Source organism: Pseudomyrmex gracilis, unplaced genomic scaffold (genome assembly GCF_002006095.1).
Source record: "Pseudomyrmex gracilis isolate BER0280 unplaced genomic scaffold, ASM200609v1 scaffold_168, whole genome shotgun sequence".
In the NCBI taxonomy this organism is placed as follows: Eukaryota; Metazoa; Arthropoda; class Insecta; order Hymenoptera; family Formicidae; genus Pseudomyrmex; species Pseudomyrmex gracilis.
Genome location: NW_018020752.1, coordinates 208,403 through 227,822, shown reverse-complemented (window position 1 = coordinate 227,822; position 19,420 = coordinate 208,403). Strand labels below are relative to the sequence as shown.

The 19,420-nt window shown below is 40.2% G+C and overlaps 3 protein-coding genes across 10 annotated transcripts in view; 2 read left to right on the top strand and 1 right to left on the bottom strand.

The window, feature by feature from the left end:
• LOC109857671 (hexokinase type 2) overlaps nucleotides 1-12,513 on the top strand; it is a 16,173-nt gene extending 3,660 nt beyond the window's left edge. For 4 of the 6 annotated variants that reach the window (XM_020434219.1, XM_020434216.1, XM_020434218.1 and 1 more), the window contains 6 exons: nucleotides 8,191-8,353; nucleotides 8,462-8,817; nucleotides 8,935-9,034; nucleotides 9,166-9,520; nucleotides 9,594-9,864; nucleotides 10,017-12,513. In XM_020434219.1, coding sequence (XP_020289808.1) covers nucleotides 8,191-8,353; nucleotides 8,462-8,817; nucleotides 8,935-9,034; nucleotides 9,166-9,520; nucleotides 9,594-9,864; nucleotides 10,017-10,094 — 1,323 coding nt within the window. In that variant the 3' untranslated portion in view covers nucleotides 10,095-12,513. Of the gene's footprint in view, nucleotides 1-4,146; nucleotides 4,478-4,516; nucleotides 4,810-8,190; nucleotides 8,354-8,461; nucleotides 8,818-8,934; nucleotides 9,035-9,165; nucleotides 9,521-9,593; nucleotides 9,865-10,016 lie in introns of those variants that run through there. The other 2 variants (XM_020434220.1, XM_020434221.1) reach the window with 2 other exon arrangements.
• The window catches only part of LOC109857672 (BRISC complex subunit FAM175B-like), a 24,343-nt gene extending 8,702 nt beyond the window's left edge, over nucleotides 1-15,641 (bottom strand). For 2 of the 3 annotated variants that reach the window (XR_002250533.1, XM_020434222.1), the window contains exon 1: nucleotides 15,154-15,641. The gene's annotated coding sequence lies outside the window, so the exon portion shown is untranslated. Of the gene's footprint in view, nucleotides 1-14,702; nucleotides 14,781-15,153 lie in introns of those variants that run through there. The other variant, XM_020434223.1, reaches the window with a different exon arrangement.
• LOC109857669 (protein FAM160B1-like) lies at nucleotides 13,494-19,420 on the top strand. The gene is made up of 6 exons (XM_020434211.1): nucleotides 13,494-13,760; nucleotides 14,664-15,068; nucleotides 16,505-17,113; nucleotides 17,194-18,008; nucleotides 18,114-18,614; nucleotides 18,828-19,420. Exons 1-6 carry the CDS (start codon nucleotides 13,716-13,718, stop codon nucleotides 18,925-18,927), a joined length of 2,475 nt encoding a protein of 824 aa, XP_020289800.1. The 5' UTR covers nucleotides 13,494-13,715; the 3' UTR covers nucleotides 18,928-19,420.

The window sequence follows — 19,420 nt, the reverse complement described above, 5'->3', positions numbered from 1 at the left end:
TGCGTACGTGAACATTCGAACGTACGCACATTTCTCTCGTCTCCGCGCGGTCAGGTGTATCCTTAAAATAATACCTACCGGATATTCTTTCGACGCGTATAGCGCGTTCGGTGTATATTACCATTGGTGGTAAAGGAACATAATCTTCGTACGACAAAATCTCTGTTTCACTCGAATAACGAGATGCTATCGAGACCGAACGACAATCTTATCGCGATAAATTAAATGCAGAAAAAAAACAAGAGATTACATTACACGCGACATGTGAGAGAGAAGGTTTATCGTCAGACGTAACGCGTCTCAGCGCGTCTTATCTGTCGTCACACCAAATCCCGCTTAAAAAAGCGACAGTTTCCGTCTCAAATGCCTCCGTCTCTATCTGATAAAAAAAAAACAAAAAAAAAAAAATATATTCGTCGTGAAGCTATTCAATATTGTTCACCGATAAGAATAATTTATCAATTACAGTCGTGTCAGGGTTATCGCCGTCGGACTTTCCGGTCAGCAAAAAAAACAAAATCCGCTTGCTTCTTTTCTTTTTGCCAAGTGTTCAAAAGTGTTCGAGACCGGAACACGAACGTTTTTCTTGTTGTTTCTTTTCTTTCTCTCTTACGCTCGACGAAAAAAAAGCGAGTGACATTGTTAGAAATCTTGTTAGAAAAAAAAACATAACGTCAAAATTGTTTTTTTTTTCTTTTGATGAAGAAAGAAATGTGTATCGCGCCTATGTATGTACGCAAACCGCAAATTTACGTCATCACGGTGATGCGAAAAATATCGTTTACCTTTCCAGGTAAATGCTAAATGCTTCGTTACTTTCCTCGCGACTGTTAATGTAAATACATCGCACTTATTACGATTTTTCTAGCTGAAAGAAACGAAAGAAACTTGTCGTATAAATCGAGATTTGCGGAACAGATATTTAGAGACAGCCAAATGGAGAGACAACATGTTGCTCAAAATTAATTAATTAATTAATCGATTTTTTTCAAATAAAATATAAAAATGACATAAAATGATATAAACATAGTAATAACACGGTAAATGATTGAGAAAATGATTGAAATATTACGTATATTAGTGTACGTAGTGTGTGTACACTGTGTTGTGCTATTTATATTTGCGGTACAATTGTTGTATATCGCGACGCGCGAAAAAATGGCGTCGTTAAATTACATTAATAATCCGTGACTAAGTGAACGCGATCTTATCGATCGCGGTTTATCAGTACGCGGCTTATATTTATTGACAGTCCAGGAGAGGTGTAGTAAACCGCGGAAGATTAACGTCTTACAGTGCAGGAGAAGTAGATCTCTTTCGCGGAATCGCAGATAATCGCACGTAACACGTTTCCTGTCTTTCCACACCCATGTCGCAACATGCAAATTTTTAACGATTCACGATCACGCCGCGCTAAAATTAATTTCGATTTCTCATATAAATAAAAATATATTTTATATCGAGTCAAATATTTGATACGTATATAATTTTCACATAAATTACAATAACTCCACGCGATGATAACGCGGAATTCTCCGTGTTACGGAAATACGATATAAAATAAATGAAAGAAAGAAGCAATCGTAGAGATTGAATGCAACGCGTAAAAAAACATTGGTAGAAAAAAAAAACAAAGAGAGTAAACATGTCCTGTGAAGAAAAAAAGACAAAAGGAAGAAAGAAAACTCTGAACCGAAAAAATATATAGAATTTATGTGCGCGATACGTGGAGCACGGTTCGCGGTCTCTCCATCCGCGCATGACGTCACTGGCGAAGGATTGAACGGGCGAGCCTCCAGGGCCGACCAATCGCGAGTTGAACTCTCACTTCCTTCTGTATTCAAACGCGCGCCTCTGAAACGCGTTGCATCATTGCCTCGAATTACGGACCTTGCACGGTCAATAATATCATACTGTCACTATCAATCGTCAATGTTAGTTGACATCAACAATATTATTCAAGTTTGTTGTAATCGCGTCGCCGACGTAAGATCGCAACAGTCGGAAATATAATACGGACTTTGCACACGATCGCTAATATCGTCGATTAATAATATCAACAAATATATTTGTTAACATATTTAGCAATATTACTGATAATACTATAAATACAAATTGTTGATACTATAAATAAACTTGTTGATATTATTAACTAAGGTCAGTGAGAGAGAGAAAGTTTATCTCGCTCTCAATTTCATCATATATGATGCAATTAACAGCAAGCTGTCGTTGTCCAATATACTTCAGCTTTAATTTCACAATTGATCAATTTAATAACCAATTTAATTCGAACTCTTATCACACGCGAAAATGAAGTTGCTCTGAATTAAAATACGAAGAAAAGTTGTATCACGCTTATTTGGACGTTGCCCTAAGGTGATACATCGAGTGTCACACTTTTGTGCGATTTAAAGAATGTTAATACTATTCTTTAATTGTGCTTGACATATACATACTCGTAATGACTTTGGTTTCGTCTTAACGATTGACTTTACTACAAGCATGTGAGATAGAGATCCCATCTTCCCCCTCTCGATCGAAACGTTTGGAAAATAATAAAAATAAAACTTTTTTACACAACCAACCGTGTTTGGCCTTCTTTTTTTTTAATATTAATTACTTTCGCAAAAGCGCAATAACTTTGTTAAATGACGGAATTCGAGATATCGTTAAAACATTCCGCGCAACGTGAAACAACGTCATTAACAAGATCTGCGAAGACCGGCTCGAGGAAAGGTGAAAGCAACGCATTTTATCGAATGACGATACAAACACGCGTTTATCCGATCATGGTCAATCAACTTAGATCATGATGCAACAATTAAGGGAAATACCCGCTTGAGAAAACGCTTGACCTATTCGCCCTTGAGAGGACGAGCCTCCACCTTCACAGCGCGCGAGGGGAAAGTCACCCCTTCTATTCTCCCTAACTGTTCTCCCTCCGCGTATTTCTTCTGACAGATTTATCTCAGTGCCGGCTCGTTGCAATGAAATGGGGGCGATCGATTTTGAGGACGCTCATACCGGTGAATAAAAAATTTAACGCGTTTATCTCTACATCACCGTCCGAAACAAAAAAATCTTTATCCCGAATCACGTTTATTATTTTTAGCAGTTTTGTTCAATTATTAAACTTTATTTTCTGGAGAACATGACATGTTCAATACCAGCCGCTTTCACACATGTGTAACGCCGGCGGGAAATCCGTGCGTCACGCATGCGTAACGCGTGACAGCGAACGTGTTAACGACGAGTGAGCACACGAAAATAAACGGGGAGAAAATATCACAGAAAAACAAATTAAAGTTTTACACAATCGAGAGAATAATCACGAGATTATTTTGCGCAAAAGAGAGATTCATTGAAATACAAAATAAAATTTACTACGCGCAATGACATTTGTCAATGTGATCGAACGAGCGAAGAAATTTATCTCAGCTCGAATATACAACGTAATTGTCTGAAGATGTGTTCATTATTTGCGCACAAGCGCAATTTCGTAATTGATCGAACGAATCTTCAAACACGTGTTTACACATTCGACTTATCTCGCTAATTATGACATTTTACACATTTCATCACACATGACCTTCGTACAACGTTCTCTTACGTAATATAATCCGAAGAAATGCACGGAGCAGAAATCAGGATAAAGATTGATGAGAACAAAGTGCAACAATTTGTACACAAAGGAATGTGAGAAAAGCCAGAAGGTGAGAGAGAGAGAAAGACGGAGATAAAGCGAAGTGCATTTGCAAACATCATTTTCCGAGGATTGAAACATGTCGTTGTAAAAATCAAAGATTTTACTACGTGTAAAAATATTTAAAATTTGTAATATGCGATTATCAGAAAGCGAGACATTAATTAACTTTTTTCGATTTCTTCCGGAATTCGAACAGTTCACACTTTGACAACAACAGAACACAAGAAAGAAGAATCCTCTCACCTCCGCCCCCGAATGTTTTTTTTTTTTTTCTTAAATTAAAAATCAGAAAAATCTTTCGTGCAGAAACTAGAAAGATCACGGGCGAATCGAAGAAATAGATCCATCACTGGAACCATTGCCTCCTCCATGGCCTCCTTTCGCCCCACTATGAACGTTTCATTTCCCTCTACCGGCTTCGGCAGAGCATGAGGAACGAACGAACAGGCGCCGTCATTCCAGCCAGTAGTGAAATAAAGTTCACGGAGAGAACTGCGTTTCTTGTCGAGGCAAAAGGAAGGAAGCTCCGTTTTGTAGCGTCGAACTAGTTCTCTTCCCGACGGGCAGCGTCGAGACTCTCTCGACGACGACGACTCTTTGGTCGACACTGCGCAAAACAAAGTGACGCAAACGAGTGTTGCGTTTTTTTTCTGCACGATCGCCGATCGCTTTTAATAAGCCACCACGAAGCTACTCGAGGACTGCGCTGGCGAGTGCGGCATAGCCATGAAGACGTCCACGTTATCGTGCAGTGACTTGATCAAGCAGGAGGTGAGACAGAGAGAGATATATATATAGAGAGAGAGAAAGAGTCGAGTGTTCACGAAAAAAGTTTGAAAAAAGTGAAAAAGGGAGCTTTTAAAGAACAAGATTTGTGAATCCATGTCGTCGTGTGCGACTGTGCACGCGTGACATTATACACACTTCGGACTCTAAAAACATTTCAGGTTACAAAGCAAGATCCGTGACGCGAGTTTGGTCGGGTGAAAAAAAAAAAAAATATATACGTATATATATAGATCTGACAGAATTTTCACGTGTTTCATATTCGTGAAACACTTGGCAGTGTGCGATAATACCAGACGAATCGGATTTACATTCGCGTATGTATGTATATATATGTTATTATCTGTCGCTTCGTCAATTCGTGTTACGGTGTTATGTAATTATTGTTTCTCAGTAAAGAATGAAAAATATCGCGGAGAAGGGAGAATGTGCAAACTGAATAGAACGCGGTGAATTTTCTTTTAAACATCTTGCTCACCAAAATAAATCGATTATGTAAATAAAAATTTATGTGCAAAGCCACGAGACATAGATAACGCTATGAAAAAAAAAAAACATATGTTAAATTTTACACATATTATATCTGTATGTACGGTACAAGTCCAATGACCCCCATCGGAACAGAAGAGAAATTAAATCTTATCGAGAAGTAGTGGAGTCGAATTAAAAAATTTCTTTATCAGAAAATATGCGCCGAAGCAGGTCCGTTTATATCACATATGCAGAATAATAGATCGATTTTTGCTCAAGTTTCAATTGTGTCGAGTTGAAACGTTAGTAGAAATGATAACGTGGAAACAATCTAAAGGAAGTAGATCGTTCAAGGAAAATATGCAAAAACAGGGGAAAGCGTCAGAAAAATGTACACTTTTATGATTTAACACGCGTTTGCGAATATAAACAACAAATTGACAATTTGACGAATTACAACGTGAGCGAAAACAGGAAATGGAGATTTGTAATAATTTTTGAAAATTTCGCTTTTGCACTTCTTCACTTCTGTGAAAGACTGAATGAAAAAAAAAAAAAAAATCAGTTAATTCACGTTAGCAATTACTTTCTCGATAAATTAAACAAATCGCCCGAGGTTCAAAGGTCACACACATGCGTACAATATTTATAAAAAAAATGTAAATTTTTCACTATTCGCTATTTTTCTTTTCCAACATTTTGTTTGCGGAAAGATAGAAACGGTACTGCTTTGAAAATTTGTCCCGAAACAAAATTTCCGAAAAAATTTGGTGATATTCGCGTGCAAACGAGAGAGGAATGCCATAAACAGAATTTCGCATGTGAAATGTGCGTCTCTCTTAAATGTCAACGATGTCAACGGCATCATAACAGAATCGTTTAATCGTATTCAAATATCGAAACCTTATCTCTCTCACTTTTTCTCTTTCTGAGCGTAATGTCGTAACTTGTACAAATGGTGTGAGGGAGAATCAAAGAGAGATAAATTTTCTTGTGTAATAAAATTATATTAATTTTTAACGAATATACCGTTTCTACCGAGAGAATTAAGATGCACACACACGCGATGCTTCAACGTCAGATAAAAATTTCAACAAATAATCCAGTCACACGCTAAATTTAAATAACAATGTCAATTTGGTTGTTATAAATTAAACATAGTGAATCGCAAATCGTAGTTGCAAATCTTGAAAAGTTTGGAGAACACAAATGAAATGAAGAGAGCGGCTCAAAGAACGAAGATAAGTTTTATTACTCCGAGTCGAAGGTTTAACAGTCACGTGCGTTAATGACGTCTGATATATTCATAAAGATATTTTCATGACATCGCTTCTCATACGTTCTTGTCGAGTGTAAAGACGTTTACCGCCAAGCGCAGAGATGCGTTACACATATATCATTAGAGCACGTGGAGGCCATGTCACTTTTATTCTCTGATGTGATGCGTGCGTGCGCCTCTATTTAATTTGCTATCTATCTATTCTTCCTATTCGCTAATTTGAAAGCATCCGATGTTTGCTCCGTGCGATATCAGGAATGTTGTACGATTTTTCACACGCTTACTCACTTTCTGATGTCACCTTTTGATGCGGTTGCAACAACCAATTCCCCCCCCCCCCTGGAATCTTAGTGCGTTTAACGATAATAAATATAAAACGAGAACAAAATAATTGTTTCGTCGCTCGCGTAAGGGACAGTATATCCGGACACACCGTAAACCGAGTTACATTCAGCAATTTTTTTAATTCACATGTAACTGTGTATCTTTTCCTTTTAATTCTTAATAATTATTTAAAAAAATTAATTAATAATTTCTCTTAATGATGTCGCGCGCGCGCAACAGGTATATTGAAACACTACAAAAAAAAAAAATTCTAAAATCGAGAGTTGTCCGGAGAGAAAACGTATTGACAACTCATCTCGCAGCGATTATGACGAAAGCATGTTACGCGCATTAATTATTATCGCGTTTACCACCGCCACGGTTGATAACCCACGGTAATCGTAAAACGAGATTCTTTCATTAAGAATTCAATAAGAGTTTTACGACACGTTATCACACATGTGCGTTCGTGTGTTTATAATAATCGGTCATAAATAGTGTGTAAATTTGCAATTAAAAAATTGTTGCCGCCACGTGCAACGTGCATACGAACACAACCGTTGCAATTTTTGCACGCAGCCTTGATATTCGCCACGAATCCATAGCAGAGGAGAAAATATTGCGTGTGCATTCTATGCTATTCATTCATGAGTGATTCTATTGGCCAGCGGGCGGGTGTGTCAGTGACGTCATAGATCGATGCTCTGCCCTCGAAGGGGAAGCGGAGCGCAAACAAATTGGCGGGAAATATGATATTCTTTAATACGTCTGTTCTCTAACGACAATTCTCGAGTATTGTTGTAAATTTCGAACGATGCATTTTCTAGTCTCTTATTTTTTTCTCTTGTTGATACTTGAGAGAGAGAGAGAGAGATCAGACCATTTATAGAAAAAATTTATCGCCAAGAAGTGAAGTTTAAATAAATTACGTCTCTTCTAAAAGCGAAAAGATATTCGTACTAATTAATAGAGTTGTTTTGTTTCTTTGTACATTCTGCAAAATTTGCTACTGCACGAGTTTCCTTTCAACGCGCGACGCGCTCATAAACGCGTGTACATATATTTTACGTAAACCGTGTATTCTGTTTTTTAAACACGTCATTCATAAAGTTCTTTTTGTGATGCTTGCGTTTTGTACGTTAAAGAACCGGTGCTATAAAAAAAAAAAACATGACAAATCCCCATTGTAACTTAAGGACAAAGTGCGATAGCGCGTGTAAATATAGAAATGCGATATGCGCGCGTTTAATCCGACGTGTAATACAACCTCGGGAAGAGAAAAGTCGGTTCCCCTCAAAAAATTGTGTGGCGAAAGAGAAGAATCCTTAGAAACGAACGACTCTGTAATATCCAAGCACCCCCGTGTAACAGTTTCTCACATCTGATGCCGGAAATCGATATAAGGGAAGGAATCGATCGCCTCTCTCTCGCGCGCGCTCCTACTCGTTTGTTATATGCGCATATAGTAAAAGCGTTATGCAACACGCTCGCATTCGGCGGTCGCGCGCGCGGCGCGCGCGGTATTGTCGAAGGACGAGCCAAGGTCATCCCAATAACATCGCCGCGCAAATCGATAAAAATTGTTCCTCTCTCATAGTTACGTTTCTCTCTGCTCTCCCGACAGATACGCGATGCCTGCAAGGACCTGGTCCTGTCCAACGAACAGCTCCGTCTGGTCATGCAGAGGCTCACCGACGAGATCAACAAGGGCCTGTCGAGAGAGACCCACGACGAAGCGATCGTCAAGTGTTTCACCACATACGTGCAGGATCTGCCAAACGGCACCGGTAAGTCGTCGAAAGTGCGGTCGGATATTATTTTTATCGAGAAAACTTCAAAAAGGTCAACACACGCCGGAATCGCCAACAAAATTTAATAATATCTTTCTGTTTCAGAGAAAGGTAACTTTCTGGCGTTGGATCTGGGCGGCACAAACTTCAGAGTGTTACTGATCACGTTGGACGGTCAAAACTTCGACATGAAGAGCAAAATCTACGCGATACCTCAGACCTTGATGCTGGGCACTGGCACTCAGCTGTTCGATCATATCGCTCAGTGCCTGGCGTTGTTCGTGAAAGACCTGAATCTGCAAAACCAGGTGCTGCCGCTGGGATTCACTTTCAGTTTTCCCCTGACGCAGAGAGGACTGACACAGGGACATCTGGTGCGATGGACCAAAGGTTTCAATTGCAGCGGAGTGATCGGGGAGGACGTCGTCGCCCTTCTCGAGGAGGCAATTAGAAAAAGAAACGTAAGCGCGTTCATTCGTGAAACAGCGTATATATGAGAACAATTTCGAAATATCAATTGCATTTAAATAACTGAAAGTGTGGTGGTGAAAATTAAGCGGAAAATTAATATTTCGCAGGACGTTAAGATTGACGTGTGTGCCATCCTGAACGACACAACCGGCACCTTAATGTCATGTGCTTGGAAGAATAGAAACTGTCGGATTGGTTTAATAGTCGGTACGCAAAACTAACTTCTCCGATCTACTAAAATTTATTGAAAAATTTATCAATTTTCTCGCTCCTTCTCTTTCTCTTTTTCCTGTAGTGAATTTAAATCGTAAAGTCATCTCTTTCTCTCGCATTTACAGGCACGGGTAGTAACGCCTGCTACGTCGAAAAGACCTCGAACGTGCGGACCGCCATTCCCGGCAATTACGACGACAAGAAACCTCATATGCTCATCAACACCGAATGGGGAGCATTCGGTGAGGAGGGTGTGCTCGATTTCGTGACGACGGAATTTGACCGCGCCATCGACGAGAATTCCATCAATCCGTCTAAGCAGCTATTCGAGAAGATGATCTCCGGTATGTATATGGGCGAGCTCACGAGATTGGTACTCGAGAAATTGGTGAACGACGGTCTTCTTTTTGGCGGCAAGTGTCCGAGCGATCTCCGAAAGAGGGGCAAGTTCTTCACCAAATACGTATCAGAAATCGAAAAGTAAGTAGGAGAGTCTGTCTTTGCACCGATAAGCGAAACGGAAGAATCGGACGATCACGTCTGAAAATTTCAGCGATCCCAAAGGAAAGTACACGAACTGTCGAGACGTGTTGGCCGAACTTGGTATACGAAATGTCAGCGATCAGGATTGCGAGAACGTGAGATACGTGTGCTCGGTAGTATCGAGGAGAGCGGCGCATCTGGCGAGCGCGGGATTGGCGACGTTGCTGAATAAAATGGGCGAGAACAATGTCACAGTGGGTATCGACGGTTCGGTCTATCGATATCACCCGCATTTCCACGACCTCATGACGGCAAAAATCAGTGAACTTCAGAGTTACAAGGTGAGATAAACGAAAAGTGTTTATGTAAATGTTAAATATATCAGTCAAATACACACACACACACACATGTCGGTAAATTGTTCGTCAATCAAAGAAATATTTGACACATTACACGTCAAATATTTCAAATTCCATTAAATTTTTTTTTGCAGTTCGATTTGATGCTGTCGGAAGATGGCAGCGGTCGTGGTGCAGCTCTGGTCGCCGCGGTGGCCTCGCAGAGACGGTGAAGACGCGGTCTTTTCGGTAGCGAATTAGCTCCAATTTAATTATAAAACTGTAATGTAAAATCCATACGGTATGAGAAAGATATATAAATTGAGTGAACGATCGAGCAAGTGGGAGCACGAACGAGCGAGCGAGCGAGCGAGAGAAAGAGAAAAAAAAATATCAAGTCTCTCCTGTTCGTTTCAGCTGCACTTTCTACAAATCCGTTCATTCGTTTCCTCCTATTTTAGAAAACACTCTAGCTCTTCTGTGAGATTCTTTCCGAAGAAATAGTTTGCTAGTCAGAAAACAAAAAGGACTCGCGAACACATGCGAGCCATATTGATAGATTGCGGATCTTTTTTTCAAAAACTGAAAAAAAGTTTTAACATACGCGGTGCGTATGTTTACGTCTCGTTTTAAGCGTAGCGAGTGCGAGACAGAGAGAGAGAGAGAGAAAGAGAAAGAAAGAGATAGAGATAGAGATAAAGATAGAGAGAGTGCAGTTTTAAGAGGGAACGAACAAGAAATCCGAAACTTGCGCGATATGAAATATTTACATGTACATAGAGAGCACAAAGATTGTAATTCTAGCGGATTAGAACGGTGAATATACTTATAGTTGATATTTCTGCGAGAAATTATTATAAAGAGCTCGAGAACGCGTAGAGACGTTCTTTTCTTAATGGCGGTCAAGTATGATAATATATTATTTAGCGATATTAACGATATCGATCGTCATCTCGCGTGACGTTCTCTGTTTGAGAAAACGGAGCGGGAGATAAGAGAACTTGAAAAAAAAAAAAAAAAAAAAAAAAAAATTGCCGTGTATAAGTTTATAATAATAATAATAATAATACTGAGCGAGCAAAAAAAAGCAAAAACATTTGAGTTGCAGCGAGCTATCGCTGCGGAAAATATTACATAAGTAAATACATAACATTATATGTAATTACGCACGTTATCACATACAATTGTACGACGAAATGCGAACAACTTAATTGATTGTTTTAAATTCGCGTCGCGGAAATATATTACGTATTCGACTATGAAAAATAAAATGCGAAGCAATTCGCCCGAACTCGCAAAATAAATAATGCAGTTTTTCATCGACATTTGATTGAGTGCTTGTGGTTTCCAGTTGTTCCTTTTCATTTGCGTCACGCAGCCATTGTATTGTCGAAGTTGTCGAACGACGTTTTGTCTTTGTGATTAGTTTCTTTTTTTTTTCTATTGTTGCAACTAATTTACGTTGCAAAATACAAATGTCACACGAGCGTCTCGATAACTTTTAACGATAATAATAAAAAAAAAAAAAAAAAAAAACAACTGAAGATGTAAAACTATTCACGCAAGTGAATTTTATATTTTGACATGTAACAAAAAGATCAAACTATCATTTATATAAATTCTTTTTTCAGTTAATTTTCGAATCAGAAATAGAAAGAAACACACATGTTAAACATACAAATACAGGTTAAAGATTGGGAAAACAAATTATTATCGAAAAAGTTTCATTTTCTCCAACATAGCGAATTTCCGTCACCAGATGCTTTCGTTGACTTATACATACATTCTGTATATGTAGTTATCTCATTATCGAGTTATTAAATGCCGTGAAACGATTGCGTGTGAGATAAGGCAGGTCGAAAAGTCTTATCGACTATATTAACTAACGTAATAAACCTCCTTATCGCGATAAAGACACGAAGCCCGATAGCGAACGTTCTCTCGAACCGCATCGGTGTGTTGATGTGACTTTTTTTTCTTTTTTAACGGGAGCAGAAAACACATTTCCGCAGGGGATCGAAAAAAACGATAGAAAATACACAATACGATTCTTCTCGCGAGATTTTTCAACTTCTTCCGCGGCCATGTTGCGACGATTACGAGCACTCAAGTCGGTGAGTACTTACGAAATCTGAACTGCAAATTAAAAATAGAATGTCAAATACGCGAGACGAGCCAAAATGTAAATAATTTTCTTGCGCAACGTATACAACGCTGAGACGTTCTTCTCTTTTTGTATTTATATATTTGTTCTTTTTTGTTTTTCATATTTACCGAGGGAATTGTGACGCGCGTCGATCAACGAATTCAGAGAAACTACTATTATCACTGTTACATAAGCGCAACATCTATTATATTCGTAAGATTGTATTAGAAAAAAAAAAAAAAAAGATTTTTAAAGGATATTTTGAGAAAGAGAGAGAATATTTTAAATAAAAACGTAAAGTTTCACATTTTACTCGATATCTCTGTGTGGCCGAGAAAAATTCTTCTCCGATTAAAAGAGAAATGGCGATTATTTATTTACTCGAGAAAGAGAAAGTGAAAAAATTATATGTATAAAAAAGACAAGATTGAGAAATTGATCCATTGAGATGCGATTGCAATGTGTGCTTGTATATACAACAAAAAAAAAAAAAAACAAACAACGGACATATAGTGTAAAATACGTGAACAAAATACGTACGCGATATCTCGAGAGAAATATTTCCTTACTGCCGTACGCGTCATAGGAAATTATTTACGAAGACGACGAAGCGACAGAGAGAAACGAGAAGAATGAGAAGAGCGAGACAAAAAAAAGAAGACAATTGCACAAAACAAGCGAGCATTGTCAAAGAAGCAGTGTCTCTCTCGAAGTCGCATGACTTTTTTTTACACCTAGCGTATATTACATACATTAATGTTGTTATTTATGTACACACGTTGATTCTGAGAATAAATAATCGTAAATTAAAAAAAACAAAAAAAAAAACAGTTTTCTTATGTATAAATGATTGCTTTATTTAGTCGTGAAATTAATTTTGTCTCGTCTCTGTGTGATGTATACAATTCGAAAAAAAAAGCACATATGTGTGTATTTTTAATCTTGAGAATTGTTACTTAAAAATAATCGCATTTTTCAAAAATCCTGTTTTTCTTTTTTTTTGACTCAATTTCTCAACTTTTGCCAAATAGTTTGTGTTATTATTATTATGTAATTTTACGTGTCTTTTCTCTAATTTTTCTCTATTCTTATATACATATATACACACACACAGGCACGTTTTAATAGCTTTATTATTAATCATCTGTAACACGCATGTGTGTTCATTGATCGCAGTACGTTTTCCTCATCGAACATTTACTCAGCTGCGTCCTATGAGACGCATATCGTTCGATGCAAGTTCGCGTATTTACAAGATTCGAGGTCGTTACACATGCGGCAATTACTTAATTAATTATAAAACGTAAAATAAGAACGGAGACCCCTGCTTCTCACGCGTTTGCAGAAGAGTTCAGTGATCAACTGTGGCATGTATTACACATTCTCACCACACGCTCGCGAATGACAATTTTAAAGTGTGTACGTAGTATAACACGCGCGCGCGTGAAACCGAATATATATACGTGTATTCGCGCGCGATAAGCGCATGCACCAGTCGACGAGTCCGGTGTCGCCATCTGGTGCGAGCTCCGACCGTTTGACACTATCGGACACGTCAAAGTCGCGAGGAGAGCAGCCGGCTATCGGACAGTTCGTTTCGCACGTACGATGAAGCGTTGTGTCTGGGCGGTAGTTTGCGCGAACATCCCGCGAATTTACGAATGAAGAAAGCGTGCAAAGAGATCGCGTACCGAGCCAGTGAGTTAACATGATCAGCGGCATTCAAAGCGCCCTGAAGAATGCCATTGACGTGGTGAGTGACGAATGTTATGTCTGTGTCGTCGTCGACGTCGTCGTCGTCGACGACGACGACGTTGACAAGAACGTCTGCCACAGTAACGCGCAACTGCGTTTGAGAGAGAGACGAGAAGAACACTGACATATTACTTAATCAGAAGAAGGGAGGGGTTTCAGTGACAGGATATAAAACTATCCAAGACGCGTCGCGTCACATGAAATAATTAGGAAAATTGTACTGTAATTATTTGTTTTGAAAAATTGATCGCGCGAACATGATATATTGACATAGAAAGAGGAAAAGGGAGGGAGTATGTGTGTATGTGTGTGTGTGTGTGTGTGTGTGTGGAAGAGAGGGGCGAAAGAGAGAGAGGGAGAGACTGTTTATCAACAGAGCATTTGCATTCTACTTTTTTTTATGTCAGATCGATATTAAAATTAAATGTAGATCAATTTTTAATCTAAGAATATTAAAATTTGCGAAGCTTTTATATAAATTGTGAGACAAGCACACTCTGTTTATTCACATCTATTCTTTCTTTATCTTATCTTTCGGCATAATTTTATTATAATTATGTGTGTAAAGAAACTTTTAAAATAGTTTACATCACTTGTTAAAATACAAAATCAATTTTTTCTTCAAGTAAGAATAAAAAAGTACATCTAGTTGAAATAAAAAGCAACGTTGTGTTTTATATGTATTTTTTATGTAGAAATATAAAAAAAGTGACTTGAATATCAATTAGCGATACGATAGATGTCCTAAGATATTTTGAGTTTATAATATTTGTTAACTAAAATATGAATTTTAAAATTATTTTTCAATATGTAATTTTCGTACATGTGATCTTGCGTTGCAAATACACAACAAATCACAGCGAAAGAATCGCATCACGACGCTCAAAATTCGCACTTATAGATAGCACCCCCGGCAACACCGTTGCAAGATTTCACCTACCATTGGAAACAACTGATGAACTTTTATGTGAGTCATCTGACCGACTGCAAGGTTCCCGTACAAAGCACCAACATACCCCGACACTTGGACGTGTTGTTGGAGATACTGTTGCAAGAAGAGAAAGACGGAGATGAACCGGGTCCCTGTTTGGAGTATCTTTTGCAACACAAGCTTCTGGACTTGCTAGCGACATTGGCCGGCGCGGAGACGCCGCCTGGTATGCGAACGATTTGTCTCGCCTTTCTCAGAAAACTGTTAGGCAGATCCAAGTATCCTTTGCTGCATCATGCGTCGATCTACACGCCAATACAACAACTCGTGGCGCTCTGCAACGGCAACCCGCCGTCGCCGATGGAGGCCGAAGAGGTATTTCGCTTTTTAAACCCCTTCAAATCTCTTTCGCGCGCGATATATCTCATTTGTAATATATCTACGTATATAATGTACTTACGTGATCCGTCGTTCGTTGCTACATCCGCTGGCGTTTACGCGCTGCTTCCTCTCTCATCCGTCCTCACATGAAAAAAAAACACGTTGAAAATTCCATTCTTGCCAGTCAGTACGGAACGATCTCACAATGCGCTCTACCGATTGTCGTTTTTTTTTCTTCTTCCGTCACTCAACAACTCGCGTTCGCAACAACTTTGTGTCTGTGAAAAACACGCGACGCGGCGAACACACGAAACGCGCGCTTCCCCGGCCAACTTCGGTTCGTTCTCGCGCAAGCAAAACACACGAGCGCGCGACTGATTTCACGACGACGAAACAAAATCAAACTATTTCCTGATGATACACACGACGCACTCTCGGTCACGTGCGCGGGGTCAGTACGCGGCGCGAAAACGATCCTTCGGATCGGTCGCGATTTCCGTCTTCGCTTCCCGAACACGCGAGATACCGTCGTCGATCCGAACGAGAACAATGCGACGCGTCCGCCGGCGCGAAACGGTGCACTTCGAATGCGCTCTCGGTCGACTCCGCCTCTCCTCGACCACGTTCGGTCGTGTCACTGACCCTCTTCCGCCCCCTACGATTTCGAAATGTCGCGTTCGCGCGCGTGCGTTTTCTTGCTTTCCGCGATACAGCTTCGAAATTTTTAATTGTTGTTTTTTACCTTTACGTGAAAAAGAAACGCACGCGCGATACGCGCGTCTCGTACCATATTTTTTGACAAAGCTCGACGGTGTTTCAACCAATGAATCCCGATGAATCGATGAACACATTCCACAATCTTGTGTGTTCTTGAAGTATTCAAGACCGTCTTTCTAGTTCATTTTCAAGATAGAACGCACCGTTTCAGTGACTTCAGACGCTTTCGATCTCTGAGATAAACTCGCGTGCGTGCGTGCTGTTATTTTCAGTTTCGAAACACAAGATTTTTGGGTTTCACTCTTGTCTGTACACACTCGTGAAATATAAGAGAACAACACGCACAATACCGGTGATTAGTGCGATATGCGCTCGGAGCGCGTCTTCGAATGTGTTGACTTCGGCCGACGTTCGTTCGTCTTCGGTTTCGTTCGGTCGCGCCACCGATCGAGTTTCAAAATTCGAAGCTGCTGCAAAAATCATCGTCCAGCACAATTTCAAATGATGGTGCGCGCATTTGCGGCGGAAAAATGGTGCCGCAATCACAGCAAAATTTGTGCTACCCACTATAGTTTCAATTAACGGTACAAGCGATTAAAATTGTATTTGTAACTTCGATTGTATTAATTTGACATTATCTTTGTTGCATTACAACTGCAAAGATGTATTTGCTGTTGTAAAGAAGAGAGAGTCTAATAATTTTTAATTTTTAGGTGCAATTTCTGCTGACGATCTGCTTTCTGGTGTGCAAATACCCGCACGTGACCAACATTATTAATGACGCATCGAGCGTGCAGACGGTAGGCACTTCCGCCAAACAGGATAGCGAAAAAACGGAGATCCAGAAGGTGACCTACGTCCCGACGAGAAAGAGAAACAATTCCAATCCTTTGTTCGAGCCATTGGACACCCAAGCGATCACCCTGGTCAACCAGAATCTTCTCGATAAGGAACAGAGGAGGTTGCCGCATCAGCTCTCGAGTCAGATCTTCAAGGATTCGTCCGGAAGATCGAACGGATCAGTGTCCTCGAGGGAGGAGAGCGTATCATCGAGCCCTTTGGCACAAAAGTCCGTTCGCAATTCGCCGTCGATAGATGTGAAGAACGGCGAACAATCGGAAGAAAAGAACGAGGAGGATTCTTCGGAGAACAGACTCGACAAACATCTGCAAAGTCTGAGAGACTTGCGACTGGATTCCGACTGCGGTACTTACAATGACGCGACGACTTACGTAGCGGGTGATAATCAGAGTTTGAGGTCGCCGCCGGAAAGATCCAAGTGTTTTCTGTTGGACGCTTTGATGAGTTATTTGAATAGCGCGGTAAATTATACAATTATCCAATCTTTTTTTCTTGTAACAACGCGTAACATAGCGATTAACGCGTTTGCTTGAATTTTCAGGACAATACCGTGAGAATACGAGCGTGCGAGGGAATAATGGTCTTGGCCTCCCTGGACGATCTTTTGTTCGCGCAAACGGTAGCCAGGAGCGAGCTGCCAACAATAATCACTAGTCGACTAGAGAACTTGTTCAACGCCATTCCGGTGCACGTGGACTATCTGGAGATTTATAATGTGGATGTCACGTGGGGTCTAGACTCGCCATTATGGACTAATGAAAAAAAATTTCCTGGCTGCCGGCAGGTAGCGGCATTTTTTATGTGGTTTGACTATTGCGACCAACTGATCAGAGAGGCCCAGCCGGAGCTTGCGGAAACTCTGGCGAGGACTATCAGAGTGATGTTCTTTGAGAGAATAGTGACACCCGGCCTGACCGATCATCACGTCATACTTATCACGGCATTGGTCGCCAAGTGCTTCAAGGAGGTGACTTCGTCCGCGTTGTGCACGGAACTGAGTTACTGGCTGGTCGGGCAAGACAGAGATCCGGAAATACCGAACGTGTGGACGTCACCGGTGCTGCACAGATTGATAGAGAACTGTTTTACGGACAGTAACGATCTAACAATGGAAACGTTGAAACTGTTTGAGGAAGCGATAGATAAGAAGAACGAGCATATATTGCATTGTCTCTTGTTGATATATTTGTCAACGCGGGCGTATTACGATAATACCGCCGCTGATAGCGCTATCGCCTCGTGGAGCGACGAGGAGGACGAAAGGGAGAAGGAAAAGAAGGGATCTCTGGATCTCTCGTACGAGCAAAGTCGCAGCCGCACTTTGGCACCGAGCAATATCCATCGTGTTATCAACTGGTAATCCAGGCGTTGCACTTTTCAATTGCAATTCTCTCTGTTTAGAATCAACGAACTTCAAATCTCAGTTTTCGAAATCAACTGTCAATGCGATTTTTATTTCAGTTTTCTGTCGTTAATGCCGCGATATCTGCAAGCGGATTCCGACGTCAACAACTACGAGAAGTACATGCTGGGTTGGGAACGTCAGTACTCGTCGATACTTGCCGATTGCGCGCTGATGGCTTGGCCGTTGGAGGCGGTGATGGTGGACGATTCCGCGAGTTCGGATTCGCGGCCTGAGGCCGATCATTGCTCGGGCAGATTCTACATGGGACCGTTTCTGAGCATGCTCTTCGACAAAATCGGCAACATGCCGAGGCAGACGTACGAGGTCAACGTGAAGGTCACGGGATTGATCTCCAAATTAGCGTTACTGCCGCATCCCTACCTGCACGAATTCCTGTTGAATCCTCTGCTACCTCTGGTCCCGGGTACAAAGAGTCTGTTCCTGTGTTTGCAAAAGGTCGTCAAACAGCTCGTCAGCGAGATACCGAAAACACCGGAAAGTAAATCGATACTGAAGAAAACAAGGCAGAGATTACTGGAAGATTGCTCCGAAGACGAGTGAGTTAAATAACTGATTAATTTCACATCATTTGATGACAAAAAAAAAAAAAGGAAAGAAAAACAAAGATAAAATTTTTATCTCGAATTATCACACACATATTATTTATCAAAATACAAAACAAAAGATTAAAACGACCTCGTTCGGTAATATGTTTGTAAATATTTTGTTCACACTTATCAACACTCTTTCACGTCGGTGTCTGATTTCAGGGAGGAGGAGAACGTTTTGTACGAAACGGCCGTTATAGTGGAAGAATTTTGCAAGGATCTCGCGGCCATAGCATACGTCAAGTATCATTATTCCGTTTAACATTGGAGAAGTTTGTTGAATCGAATCAGTGATATCCCACGTTAAAGTGAAAAAAACATAGAAATTGATACACAGATCTGTTCGTTTTACTCGCGCTCCTTGTACCTCTTTTTGTTTTTTTTTTTGTTGTATCTCGCGAAGTTATGACCACGTACATGTGTCCTTATTTTAAGTGCAAAACATTGAAGTAAAACGAACGGGTCTAAACGTGCAAAAAGATGCACAAATTGTCTATTCCACGGGTCAGTTTCACCAGTTAAATCTTATTAACCGGTCGATTGGTTCTCTTTGGAATCCGATCAGTGTGTGCGCGATTGGATTACTCTCAAGTTTTTGAAACTGGCCCCACTACGTACGTACGTACGCGCACACGCGTATGTACGTGATTACCTACATCGTACTTAAAGTAGCGATTTTCTGTGAACTTTGTAAGATACAAAAACAAAATATAGAATATCATGTATAAGAAACACGCAAAAAAAAATGCGTTTTA

What these genes read in the sequence shown, in the direction of transcription:
- LOC109857669 (XM_020434211.1), top strand. Translation starts at nt 13,716, where the DNA reads ATGATCAGCGGCATTCAAAGCGCCCTGAAGAATGCCATTGACGTG. An exon ending in TGAAGAATGCCATTGACGTG is followed by an intron (nt 13,761 to 14,663) that starts GTGAGTGACGAA and finishes TCGCACTTATAG; the next exon opens with ATAGCACCCCCGGCAACACC. An exon ending in GAAGATTGCTCCGAAGACGA is followed by an intron (nt 18,615 to 18,827) that starts GTGAGTTAAATA and finishes GTCTGATTTCAG; the next exon opens with GGAGGAGGAGAACGTTTTGT.